The sequence below is a fragment of the Zingiber officinale genome, chromosome 11A, assembly GCF_018446385.1.
Source record: "Zingiber officinale cultivar Zhangliang chromosome 11A, Zo_v1.1, whole genome shotgun sequence".
NCBI classification, from domain to species: domain Eukaryota; kingdom Viridiplantae; phylum Streptophyta; class Magnoliopsida; order Zingiberales; family Zingiberaceae; genus Zingiber; species Zingiber officinale.
The window spans coordinates 70,136,949-70,150,371 of NC_056006.1; the positions used below are offsets into that span (position 1 = coordinate 70,136,949).

The following is a 13,423-nucleotide window of genomic DNA, read 5'->3' on the forward strand; positions in this document are numbered from 1 at the left end:
AATAACTAAATAAAATCCTTAAGAACAATTTAGGGAAAACCCCTAAACCGAAAACCTCAACCTACCTAAATTAAATCCAGCGATTAATTAGGGTTAGTTACCTAATCTTCAATCAACCCATTAGATTAATAATACAAACCTAATTCAATTATACTAATCATGAAGTCTACCTCATACCTAATTCAAACACATAAACAATATTCATTTCATTACCCTACTCCTTACCTCAATTCACAGTCGTATTCACAGTCGTTGATTGCTGCTGGTTAAGGGTTGTTTGCTGCTGGAATTCAAGGTAAGCAGCTGCTTGAACAAGAATAAGCAACTTCACAGCCGTGCTTGTTGATCTAGAGCATTCAGCCCCTGCTAGTACAAAGTGAGCTGATCTGCTGTGATTTCGGATCAAGGTGAGATCAAGCAATCAACACCCAAATAGAGAATCAAGCCCAAATCCATAGCTAGGTATGGCACTTACCTCCAACCAATAGCCCTAAATTTCCTCCACAAGGAAGAAGGAGTCTAAGCTCTAATTAAGGGAAAACAGCAAGAATCGATCCAAGATCTTCCTTCTAGTGTAGAACGGGAAGAAGGTCACAAGCCAAAAAACCAAATCAAACAAGATCCTCAAATCCATAAACTTCTCGTCACTGCCTTACCTTGATTAGCCGCCTCCATAGATTGTCGCCAGATCCGGATCCTCACCTCTATGCTCTGAGCCCCAATCGACGTCGACAATCTAGGGCACGTTGAGGAGCTTGAGGTCACGAGGGCACCCCGGCTGAAGGGAAGGGATCGGCTGTGTCGCGAGCCCAGGGAGGAGGAAGTCGGCCGGTTGTGAACCCAACCTAGGGCTCAGGAAATCTACCGAATTGGGCGGCGGAGGAGAAGGAGAGAAGTGGGTTGCGACGGCGACGACGTAGAGGGCAGAGGGGGTGTGTCAGGAAGAAGCGGCTGTCGGGGAAGAAGAGGGGAAAGAAGAGGATCGGCTCGGGGAGGAAGAAGGAGATACAGATTCCTCGAACACGGTTTTGTACGCGAGTGGAGGAGAAACCATCACGTGCGGCGCAGGTTAGGAAAAGGAGTGGTTAGGGCAGAAGATCGGGAGAGGAGAAGGGGCGGGGAATGGCGTCGGGGACGGCTCGGGCATGCGGGGGAGAAAAGAAAATAAAGAAAAATAAAATGAAAAATAAAAAGAAAATCAAACATTTCCTCGTTTAAATAGGGTAGCCTAAATAGGCTTTCCTGGGGCCCAATATTTTATCCCCTTAAACTCGTCATACGAGCTCCGAAAAATTCCCAGAAAATTTCTAAAAATTCTGAAAAAAATCCTTATGGTTATTCGCCCTTTTTTGGTATTTTACAATTGAGTTCTTAATATTTTATTCACTTGAACATAGACATCAGTTCATTGATTTACCATGGCCTATCAAATCCTATGTCACACCCCAGGTAGTCTCTGACAGAAGAAATTTCGGCAGCATCTCCCCTGTACCGGTGGCATTCTAAGACATTACTATAAGCCCTCCAGGCCACACTAATCTCGGTCAACACGACCGGAACAATAATAATAAAAATACTAAACAAACCACGCAGTTTATATCAAAATAGCATCCGGATGTCACCACAATACAAAAGAAAGCAAAAAAACATCTAAAATTACCTCTTCTACCAATTGGCAGATGCGTAGCAAAACATAACAAATACAAATCCACCAAGCAAGAAAAAACTCAACCAGTACAATACTTAAAGACAAACCACATAAAATTCAGAGTGCAAAACCAATACAAGTCTGAAACATGGCTCTAAGCAAATAACTAGAAACTAAAAGACCAAATCGAAAATTCTTGCGACAAGGGGACTAGCAACTGAAACCTCCTGACAGCATCAACCTGAAATAAAAATATAAAGCAACGGTGTGAGTTCAGCAACTCAGCGGATACCAGATAGACATGCATAATAAGTTATAACTAACATAAATAATCATGCGGTACAATTTTCTGAACAATAAAAGGAAATACAAACTGAAAAGGGCTATAGAAAACTGTACTCACCAGGACCTCCTATCTGAATGTAAAGGGTTATCAGATCAAATACAAAATGTCACCTGTATGCATGTCAAACATATGCAACCCAAACAAATGCAGCATCTAAAATGCAGCAATCACAAACAATAAATGCAATCCATACATATGATGCAAAAATGACATGTGTCACCCCTGACGCCAGTCAGCCATCTCACACTCGATGGTGAGATCGAGCGGGTAGGACTATGACAACTGTGCACTCTGCCATCACTGCTCCTGAGTGACCGAGTGGGAACTAGCCTGTAATTGCCTATCCTCCTACCCCAAACAGAGTGTAGGAGCTCAATGCTCTCATCTCCCTGTATCATAGTCAAGGGGAGGGATCCCTGCTCGCTACACGCTGCAATCATCGCTATCCATAAGCGGACCAGCGAAGCTCTGACAGAGCAAACTGCACACACCCTGCTTGATATACCACTAACCCATGAGTGGTTGTGTGTGCGGATCATGTAACTGGCGATGCGCTCAACAATAATGGAGCCGACCATCGCCAACATGCAATCATGCAAGATGGTGCATGACACTAAACATGTAGATACTGACAGTATACACCTCCATATAAAATGCACTAAAAGGAAATAAATCATACAGTAGTCTAGGTATCAAAAACCTAAGTACACAAATTAGATATGACAAACAACAAGACTACTACGCAATATGCAATGTAAGTCACTATTTCTATGAACAATGACACACATGGTGGCAATCAAAGAAAATATAAGTAGGAATGTATAACAGATAGGAATATAGACAGACAACAGGAACCAGATAGTGGCATATCAAAGCAGATGCAAACATAATCATTACCATTAGAAATAAACCATTATGTATATCTAAAATGACTATATCAAGAGTTAAGCCAGAAGTAGCCGCCTCAAAAATGGAGATTGTATCTGAAAGATCCTATATTGAGACACTCATCTCAAATTAGAGTCCTGCATCAATTAACACATATTTTATTTAGCTAAATTCATATGAATTAATCAGCTAAATAAAATACTCAGACCTAATTAGGGGAACCCCTAATCTATCGTAGACATTAACCCTAACTATATTTAATCCATCGGTCAACTAGGGTTAGTTTCCTTAACCCTAATCGTACCACTATTCAATTAGATTAAAATCTATACATAATCAACCTAATACAAATCTAACCAATTTGTACAATCCATTACCACTAATGCAATCCAACGTAACAATGGAATCACCTCTAAAACTCACCTAAATTTGGATGTATCACTGTTGATCTAAAGTCGAAGACGTTGGCTGCCAAGAACTGGTAGCTGGTGAAAGGTGAGGTGGCTGATCTCCCAAATAAAATTTCCCTAAACATTCCACATGGTGGCTGGTACAAGGACAGTCTGCCTTCCAATATCCCGACTGCTTGCAGATGAAGCACTTGCCCTTTGCTTCTTCATTCCAGCTTTAGGTCAAGTACCTGGAGATCTTTTCATCTTCTTTGCTGAGCCAACCTGTTTCTTCTTCTTCTTGTCTTTCGACTTAGAAGTAGAAACATTTTCAGCAAAGTGAATCTGAGAACTATGACAAAATATACCTTCTGCTGCCTGAAGTTTTGTCAGAAGTTCCGCCAACGTATAAGCCCTTTTGTTCATGTTATAGTTCAGGCGGAACTGCTCAAAACTTCTGGGTAGCATTTAGAGAATAATATCGATCTAGGTTTCCCCATCAATTTCAGCTCCAAGGATCTGTATTTCGTTCAAATAAGTCATTATCTTTAGGATATGATCCCTTACAAGTGTCCCCTCTGACATGGTGGCTATCATTAATTTTCTCATTGCCTCTTGCTTAGCAGCCCGATTCTAGTGTCCGAAGAGTTCTTCGAGATTGTTCATCATATCATAAGCAGTTGGTAAGCCCTGATGCTAATGTTGTAGCACATTTGACATTGAAGCCAAAATGTAACGCCATGTCATCTCATCTGCTTTTACCCATTTCTTATGATACTCAATCTCCTCTTCACTAGAATCACTATTAGGTGCATCAGGGTAGGTCTCTAACAGTATAAACTTATAGCCTTCAGTAGTTAGGGCAATGTCCAGATTTTTTTTCCAATCTATGTAGTTGGGACCAGTAAGTTTGTTCTCTTTCAGTATAATAGTCAGTGGGTTGAAAGCCATCCTAGGAATCACAAAATAAAGTTTTGGTCAAGACTCTAAATTTAGAATAATATTGATTCCTCAAACGATACTATTTAAATTTACCAACATCTCAAAATACCGTGAATTTTGCATGCCATGTTAGTGTGGACGTATACAAATTCAATATTTGTAAGAGGAGGGTCTTACCCATTAATTTTAGTATGTTGTCATCCTAACTTTATGACAAATAAAATTAATAGTTGGTATTCCTTTGGTCACACAAATAATAGAAGTGACTCCGTTGGGGAGGATACTATTAAATGTGTCTAGTGTATACCATTACTTGTTACTTAGTCCATTAAATAGGATTATGCCCCTTTAGTTGGAGAAGATCGCACGCTCCTAAATAATTTCCTATAACCATCCATAAAGGAAGTTTGATCTAGTGATCCGCAAACAAACTCATTCATTGTGGAGGAAGGAACTCAGAGCCAACACGCAAGTTTATTGCATCACTTACAAACCAGTAATGGAGATCGTGGAATTTATTTACTAATTCCTCTCCCACTTAGTTATTTAAGGTGAGGAATTTTAACCATGCACACACACATCACAGCAAATAAAGCAATAAATATGGAAAAATAATTTTCCAACTATTATGGTCTTTTCCTTCACTTTCCTCCGTGTGCTACCAATCCTAGCTGCTGCCAGCTTTAGCCACCACAATCGGGTCCAGTCGCCACATCTATCTTGCTTCCTTTTCCTTTGCGTCTCTGGTCCTCAAATAGTACCATGCCTCGCAAGGATATGATCCGCGATAAAAATAAAATTTTACATATATCGATCTTATATTCCACAAAGGAATGTACATGTAATCTAGATCGAAACAAAAATGTAAAATCCTAAAACTAATACAACTCCCGCTGTATTTAATACATACAATCATGCACACAAATAAAATGCCCTTGACATGTCCAAAGGTCCAATCACACACAATCTCTATAAGTCATAATAGTTGGAGTCTGCAACTACAGAGTTAGCATATCCTACTATTATCCTGCCTAAATTATGTATAACATGTGCATAATTAAACTGAAAACCAAACACATAGAGGTAAACCCTAGCTCTGATACCAATTGTTGGTTACTACTGGGAATATCGTACCAGTTCCCCTGTACAAAAATTTTGTGCAAATCCTGAACCATTCCTAACAACCTATTGTGTTCTTTAGAAATTAAATTTGGAATCGCAAACGGAACTTAACATTATTGATTTCAAATTTAACTTATCTGTTCTTAGTGGTTTAGACTTGGATCGCAAACAATGCATAACATTATTGATCCAAATCCACCCATGTTACAAATTCAATTAAATATTAATTTCAAAGATTGGCTTCCAGGTTAAACATGGCGAGGCACTAGGCCTTCTTGGGTATAGGAGCATCCACCACTTCCTAGACAAAGCCTTTCAACAAAATTTAATATTTAATTTCCTTATAGTAACCCTAGGTTTAACCAAAAAGAACAATTGAATCACAAATTTGAAAAATAAAAGAAACACAAAATCGAAAACATAAATTCGATAACCTGGATTCATTAGCCTCTTGTGTTTGGTATTTCAAGATCTAAATAAAAAAGATGAACTAGTTATGATGCAGAAACTAATAACTAGTTATACCTTTTATAGCTTATAGACCTCACGATCTTCTATCGTATTCCTCTTCTTATCTCGGACGTCATGTGGGCGATGATCTACCAAGACGAGAATACACCCAAGCTTCCTTCTTCTCCTTGCAAGTTTCGGCCAATCAACAAACTCCTAGAGATGAAGAACTTCGGCCACCAACCAAGCTCCAAGGAATGCTAAGAAACAAAGCTTCCTATCTCTCCTTCTTCCTCTAACAAGATCCAGCCACCACCAAGCTCCTTGAGATGAGATGTCGCCGGCCACCAAGGAATAAGAATAGGAGAAGATGAAGGATGAGAGGGCCGGCCACACCACCAAGGAATAGAAGAGAGGAATACTAGATTATGTGTTGTGAGGTGAGGCACCTTTACCCTCTCTTTTATATTTCTTGGTCTTGGCAAATAAGAAAAGTTTTATTAAAACTTCCTTATTCTCTTTGCTAATGAAAGGAAAGTTTAATAAAAATTTCTCTTTTAAACTACACATGGCCGACCACCTTAATCCCTCCAATCAAGGAAAGTTTTAAACACAAAATTAAAACTTCCTAATTTATTTCCAAAAATTTTTAAAATAAAAATTTCTCTTTAAAAAATTCCCTTCATGGTTGGTCATAAAAGGAAAATTAAAATCTCTCTATTAAAACATGTGGATGATTTACAAAAGGGAAAGTTTTCTCTAAAATTAAAATCTTCCTTTCAATTTACAAATAAGGAAAGATATTAAATCTTTTCTTAATCTTTTGTAGAAACTATAAAGGAAAGATTTAAAATTTTAAAACTCTCTTTTAAAATCATGAGGATGGCTAAAAAGGAAAGTTTTATCAAAAATTAAAATTTTCCTTTTAACTACAAATAAGGAAAAATATCAAACTTTTCTCTTAATCTTTTGTAGAAAACTATAAAAAGAAAGATTTAAATTTTAAACTCTCTTTTAAAATCATGGCTTTCACATAAGAAAGATTTTAAAAAATAAAATCCTTTTTAATTTATTTTGGTCAGTCACACCAAGCTTGGGTTCAAGCTAGGGTCGGCCACCATCTCACCTTGGTTTGGTCGACCGTAGCTTGGGCTCCAAGCTAGGCTTGGCCGGCCACCTTAAGGTGGGTAAGAAGGTGGGTATGAGTGGGTATAACACTTTATAAATAAGAGGCTACGACAAGGACCGAGAGGAGAAACTGGTTTTGGTCTCCCCATGAACTTGAGCTTCCCATGTTCACCCCGAACACCCAACTCGAGTTCATCAATAATATCTCATTCCACTAAAGAGTTATTATTGAATTATCGCACAAATCCCATATTACTATATGGGATCCTTCTTATCATGAGTGTGTTAATCTCTCTGTGTTTAAGATATCGAATCTCCGCTAATTAAATGAGTTGCTGACAACTCACTTAATTAATATCTAGCTCCAAGAGTAGTACCACTCAACCTTATTATCATGTCGGACTAAGTCCACCTGCAGGGTTTACATAACAATCCTTTTGAGCTCCTCTTGGGGGCATTATTAACCTAGATTATTAGGACACAGTTTCCTTCTATAATCAACAACACATACTATAAATAATATCATTTCCCAACTTATCGGGCCTCTTAATTTATCGAACTAAATCTCACCCATTGATAAGTCAAAGAAATAAATACTAGATATATGTGCTTGTTATTATATCAGGATTAAGAGCACACACTTCCATAATAACAAAGGTCTTGTTCTTTTATCCATTCAGTATAAAAAGAACTTACCTTAAATGATCCTGCTCAATATACTCAGAGTGTGCTAGTGTAATTTTATAGTTAATATAAACTAATACTAAATTACACTATGACTATTCCAATGGTTTGTTCCTTTCCATCTTAGTCGTGAGTTACAGTTTATAATTTATAAGGAATTGATAACATGATCTTCTGTGTATGACACCACACACCATGTTATTTACAATATAAATTAATTAAACAACTACACTTAGCATACAAATGTAAATATTTGACCAATGTGATTCTTTATTTCAAAATAAATGTTTACAAAAAGCTAGGCTTTTAGTATACACTCTAACAAGGAGTACCTTAAACACACTTCAATAGAGAGTTAGAATAGTACCAGAGAGATATCCTGATAGGCCACTTCAACCCTCAAGTTAGGGGAAGAGAATGTGTGTGTGAGAGAGTTTAGATTTTCCTTGCACTTACCACCTCTAGGGTTTAAATAGCTGTCAAAAGAGCATCTCCCCATCATACGCTACATTCTCTTTCATCATCCTCATATGAGCTAGTGAGCGGACCATATTTGAGAGTCGTTAGCTACCTCTTCATCCACTAAGCACCATATATTTGAAGGATGAAGCATTTAGGAGACAAGATTTGACAACTACATAATCGTTTCTTCATTTACTTGGTGTCATATGTTCTAGAATATTCATTAGATCAAGACGCATGTGAGAGGGAGGGGAGGGTGAATCATGTGGTTTTTAAAAAACTTTTCTTTTTCTTTTAAAAACAAAGTAAGTACGTGCAGCAGAAAAGGTGAAAATAGGAAAGTATAAGAACACAAGTGATTTTACTTGGTTCGGAGCCTTCGGTGACTCCTACTCTAAGAACCAGGTTCCGTGGACCTATCGATGGGTATTCACTAATAGAGTATTCTTCTGAATCCGCTAGAAGAAGAGATTACGTACAAAAAAAAGAATAGGAAAAGTGTAACAAACTACACTTTCCTTTATGCAAATCTAAGTATAGAAATCAAACTTCGCTACCCAACACTCTTTGTAGACAGTCGACTCGAGCTTGGTGTTGGATAGTTTCTCAGTAGTAGTCAGGTGTAGCAGAGTCATAGCAGAATAACAACACGAAGTTGGAATAGTCGGGACATCAAATGGACCCATAGTGTTAGTGCAGGTTGCATAAATAATCAAGTTTTGATGTATGACAAATAAGTTAAAGTTAGATGTGTTATTTGTGTAACCTTTCTACTAAGTGTGAAGGAATTGACTGGTCTGAAGGACTTGACACCAAGTTGAAATCTAGCTAGGTTTGCAAGACCTGATAGTTGATGCGAAGTCCAAATAGGTCCGGTGGGACTCCATATCTGGCGGGAAGTCCGGTTGGGTATGTAGGACTTGACAACCAGCCGAAATCCAGTTGGATTCGCGGGACCTGACAACTGGCAGAAAGACTTAGTGGGTCAAAGGCAAATCAAGCAACTGTAAGTAGTAAGTGAAGGTAAGCAACTGGAGAAGAGATCCATTGAGGATGTGTTCCCAGTTGAGGGAACTGTAGGCGTCAATCCAACTTAGGTCCATTTAGGAAACCTAAGTTGAGACCTTGACTAGATCCTGGTCTCAGAGAGATAGGATCTAATTACTGTTGGAACCCCAAGGTTGTTTTGATGTGATCAACCAAGTTAGGTTAGGTCCTGTGGTATTTTAACCTTGTGTCTAAGTGTGCAGGAGCTTAGGAACACAAGAAGTCAAGCAAAAGACGCAGCAAGCGAGAAGGGCGGCATGGATGAGAGCCTATTGGCTCGATGCGTCCGAGGGACGAGGTGTTGCGGAATAGTACGCGGGCAGACAAGAAGAAGCGTGCGGCATTTCTGAGGGACGAGAAGTCGGAGTGGAAGGTTGCTCGAGAAGGCCGAAATTGGGTTCGGGTGAGCCTTATTTCGGTTAGCCAAAATCATCCAAGCGAGCGGAGCCGGAGTGGAAGACTCGGACCGAGGTGAGTAGCACCGAAGCAAAGGGCCCAGACCAAAAAAAGTCAACTATGTTGACTTTAGTGGTCCGGGCGCTCAGACCAGTCCAGGCGCCCGGAACCCGACTTTTGACCGGATCGTGTTTGATCGTGATCCATTGCGAAGGGGATAAAATTTTATCCCCTTCCAGACGTTTGGAACCCTCCAGGTGCCCCGACCAAGGCTGTAAATACAGCCTTGGTCCAGAAGCTTTTCAATTCAACAAGCATTGGTAACAACACTTGTGCGCTTTCCTATTTTATTTAGCTTCCTTCTTTCTGTGCTTACACTGCTGTAAAAGAGGCTTCTCCGCCTGAAGGAGAATTTAGTGTGATAATCTTCCTTGGATTAACAACCTCCCCGATTGTAACCAAGTAAACTCTGGTGTCTCTTTTCTTTTAAGTTCAGTCTTTAATTATTTATCCAAGTGTTCTTTTTGTAACGACCCAACCTCCCTACTACTCTCTAGAGGTGGGCGCTACTTAACTACTAACTCTACTTAACCGGTATGATTGAAACCACGAGGAGTCCCTACCGAAAAATTTCAGCAACACCTCCCCTGTACCGGTGACCATAAACTGAGATACATATATGGTATACATCAGCCACAGGTGGCTGGAACATATATCAAACACCCACGCAGTTAAATAAGTGTCAAACACCACTCACATATGATGGAGGCGCCTCCAAGCTGGCAGCACAGATTCCAGCTTGGTTTTTCCAGCTTCCGACGCTCCGTTCTTTTGGGTGATTTCGGCCAACCGGAATAGGGCTCACCCGAACCCAATTCCCGACCTTCTCCTCGAGCAGCCTTCCATCCCGGCTTAACGTCCCTCGAGCACCACGCACGCTCTTCACGCCCACCGAAGTACTCTTCCGCAGCTCTCTCGTCCTTCGGACGCACCGAGCCCGTCAACTCCCTTCCCGTGTCGTCCTTCTCGCTAGCTGCGTCTTCCGCTCGACTTCCTGTGTTCCTAAGCTCCTGCACACTCAGACACAGGGATCAAACACAACAGGACCTAACCAACTTGGTTGATCACATCAAAACTACCACGGGGTCCAACATCCTTCTCGTCCATCGGTGTACTCTTCTATAGTATCTCATCCCTCGGATGCACTGAGCCTGTCGGCTCTCTCCCGTGCCATCCTTCTCACTAGTTGCGTCTTCCACTCGACTTCTTGTGTTCCTAAGTTCCTGCACACTTAGACACAAGGATCAAATACAATAGGACCTAACTGAACTTGGTTGACCACATCAAAACAACCATGAAGAAGTACTAGCAATCTCCCATTTTTGATGTGCATTAACCCATGTTCAAGTTAAAAATAACCCAAAAGCATAAGAGAACTATACTAGTGACGTCACACGAGATCACAATTCATCTACCATGTCCTAATAACAGCAAGATAACATACACGATCCCAAATACTTCTAACATAGCAATAAGGAAAGAAAACTAAAAGAACTCCCGATCCCAAATACTTCTAACATAGCAATAAGGAAAGAAAACTAAAAGAACTCCTTTCTAGCCCCAAGACTTCCATAGTCTAGGCATCGTACATCCACCACACACCTCCTTATCGCCTTCCTTCTGGCTATAGCTTCCCTTTACCTTTATCTATAGTAAGAGGAAATGCAATCTATAAGCAAAATTGCTTAGTAAGCGCTATCTAACTCACAAAAACTCGGATATACATGTATATAAAAAGAATCTGGAAACTGAATGCTTTAAAAAGAAAAGTTGTTCATGCTCATCTAGTAGCAATAAGAAAACTACACGTCCAATAGCAATAAGAAAGTTGCACATCTATTAGCCATAGAAAACTGCACACATTTAGCTAATGGTAAGTGAAACTACACATGTTCAGCTAAGGGTAAATGAAACTACACATGTTCAGCTAAGGGTAAATGAAACACATGCTTTAAATTAAAGAGCTATTTCTGCTCATTAAGGAAGTAGCAAACTTCAAATCTGCACCCTAAAAGTAAAGGACTGCATATCACTATAACAAAAATGTTAAAAGACAACACCCCTACGACAACGGTTTTAAGAGAAAGCGTTGCATATTTGCTTAAAGACAACGGTTTTTGCCAAAACTGTTGTCTTTGAACTCCCCATTAAATATAAAAGACAACGGTTTTGGGAAAACTGTTGTCATTGAGTGATTTCTTTTTGAATCAACAATACTTTTTACAACGATTTTCTAAAACCGTTGTCTTTAAGCGCTTTTTTTAGGGGTTACGACAACAGTTTTAATAAAATCGTTGTCTTTGGCTTTATTTGTTTCGTCATTTCCCCTCGCAGTTTTACTTTCCCTCTCTGCAAAAATCTTTTCGCGTCGTGTTTTCCCCTTAGCGTTCTCGAACCCTAAGCCATTTTTCTTTCCTCTCCTCGACTATCTCTTCACGCCATGACACCAAATGGAGCACTTGTGCGAGATTTGTAAGTGCCTCAAAACCCTAGTCGACTTCCTCCTTTGCCATTGCGACAGCCTTCCAAAGCACGACCCCAAGCCATGGGATCCTCCCTTCGACCTGTCGCAGCCGAAGCTCGATCCGCCTCTCGCGTCGCCGTCTTCCTCTTCGTTGTTACTGTTCTCTCATGTCATTAACCATTGCATTCAAAGTCGACCTTATAAATTCCAGTAGCGCCACTGCCAAGTCCTCCGACAACATCGATCCAAGCTAAGCAAGCGTTCATTTCTCGGTGAAACTTCGTCGGAATTAGGCTATGAAGGCCGCGAATTGTGTGATTGGCATGGACGAGAGCAAAGTCTGTGCCTGTGCGAGTGAGGCAAATGCCAAGGCCACCAGCTCTTTCACGCATTCTGTCATCAACATGGTCGGCATGCTTATAGGTACACGCATGGATCCTCGATTTTCCGTTGATTACCGTTAATGTTTAATCGGCTTCCGTAACTGATTTGTCAGTCGGTTCAGGGATGGGGCAGTTGTTGGCTCCCTACGCACTAGAGAACGGAGGATGGAGCTCGACGCTGCTGCTCATAGGCTTCGGAATCATGTGCACGTACACCGCGCACATCATCGGCAGGTGCCTCGACGACGACGGCGGTGACTCCAAGAGTTACCAAGACATCGGCGAGCAAGCGTTTGGATCCAAAGGCAGGATCGTAGCCTCTGCCTTCATCTACCTGGAGATCTTCTTCGCGCCCGTGTCCTACACCATCTCGCTCAGCGATAACCCGGTGCTGGTGGCGCTGCCGACGCTGTGGTTGCGGGACATGTCGTCGATCTCGTTCCTCTCCTTGGGAGGGATCCACATGTCTCTGCTTATGTTTGCGACGGTTGCGTGGGTGGCGGCATTCGGCGGCGTGGAAGGGAGTCATGAGATTCTGGCACTGAGGGTGGAGATGCTCCCGAGGATCTCGGGCTTGTACATGTTCAACTTCGCTGGCCACATTGTGTTCCCCAATATCTACACCGCCATGAAAGACCCTTCCAAATTCACCAAGGTATATATAGAATTTTTTTTTTCATCCAATCGAGGAAATGCTTGAATTAATTTGCTAAAAACTAATTCAATCGTCTATGTAATATGATGATGCAGGTGTCCATTGCAAGCTTCGCCATTATTACCTTGCTCCCCCTCCCGTAGAGTTGGCTCAAGCGTCACATTCTCCTCCTTGGGCTCCCATGAAAGCTAGTGCGGTGTAGAGCGTGTTCGGTGTTGCCCACATCTTTGCTTCTTTTAATAATACTTTCATTGTGAGTCAAATAAGTCCATTTTCTGATCTGTAGGTTTAGAAGGGGAATTAAAGCTTTGATTAATTTCTCACCTATTTTGGGCTTGCAGCATGTTACAGATTTGTCT

At 40.7% G+C, this 13,423-nt stretch overlaps 1 protein-coding gene across 1 annotated transcript; it reads left to right on the forward strand.

Annotated features, from left to right (window-relative positions):
* Window positions 1-12,322: 12,322 nt before the first annotated feature.
* LOC122031445 (amino acid transporter AVT1H-like) lies at window positions 12,323-13,207 on the forward strand. Its single transcript, XM_042590564.1, has 3 exons — window positions 12,323-12,449; window positions 12,523-13,064; window positions 13,160-13,207. Exons 1-3 carry the CDS (start codon window positions 12,323-12,325, stop codon window positions 13,205-13,207), a joined length of 717 nt encoding a protein of 238 aa, XP_042446498.1.
* The last annotated feature ends 216 nt before the right edge of the window (window positions 13,208-13,423 follow it).

Excerpts from the sequence above, each read along its gene's own strand:
- LOC122031445 (XM_042590564.1), top strand. The coding sequence starts at position 12,323 with ATGAAGGCCGCGAATTGTGTGATTGGCATGGACGAGAGCAAAGTCTGT. Across the intron at positions 12,450-12,522 it reads CATGGTCGGCATGCTTATAG|TCGGTTCAGGGATGGGGCAG; the intron begins GTACACGCATGG and ends CTGATTTGTCAG. Across the intron at positions 13,065-13,159 it reads ACCCTTCCAAATTCACCAAG|GTGTCCATTGCAAGCTTCGC; the intron begins GTATATATAGAA and ends ATGATGATGCAG.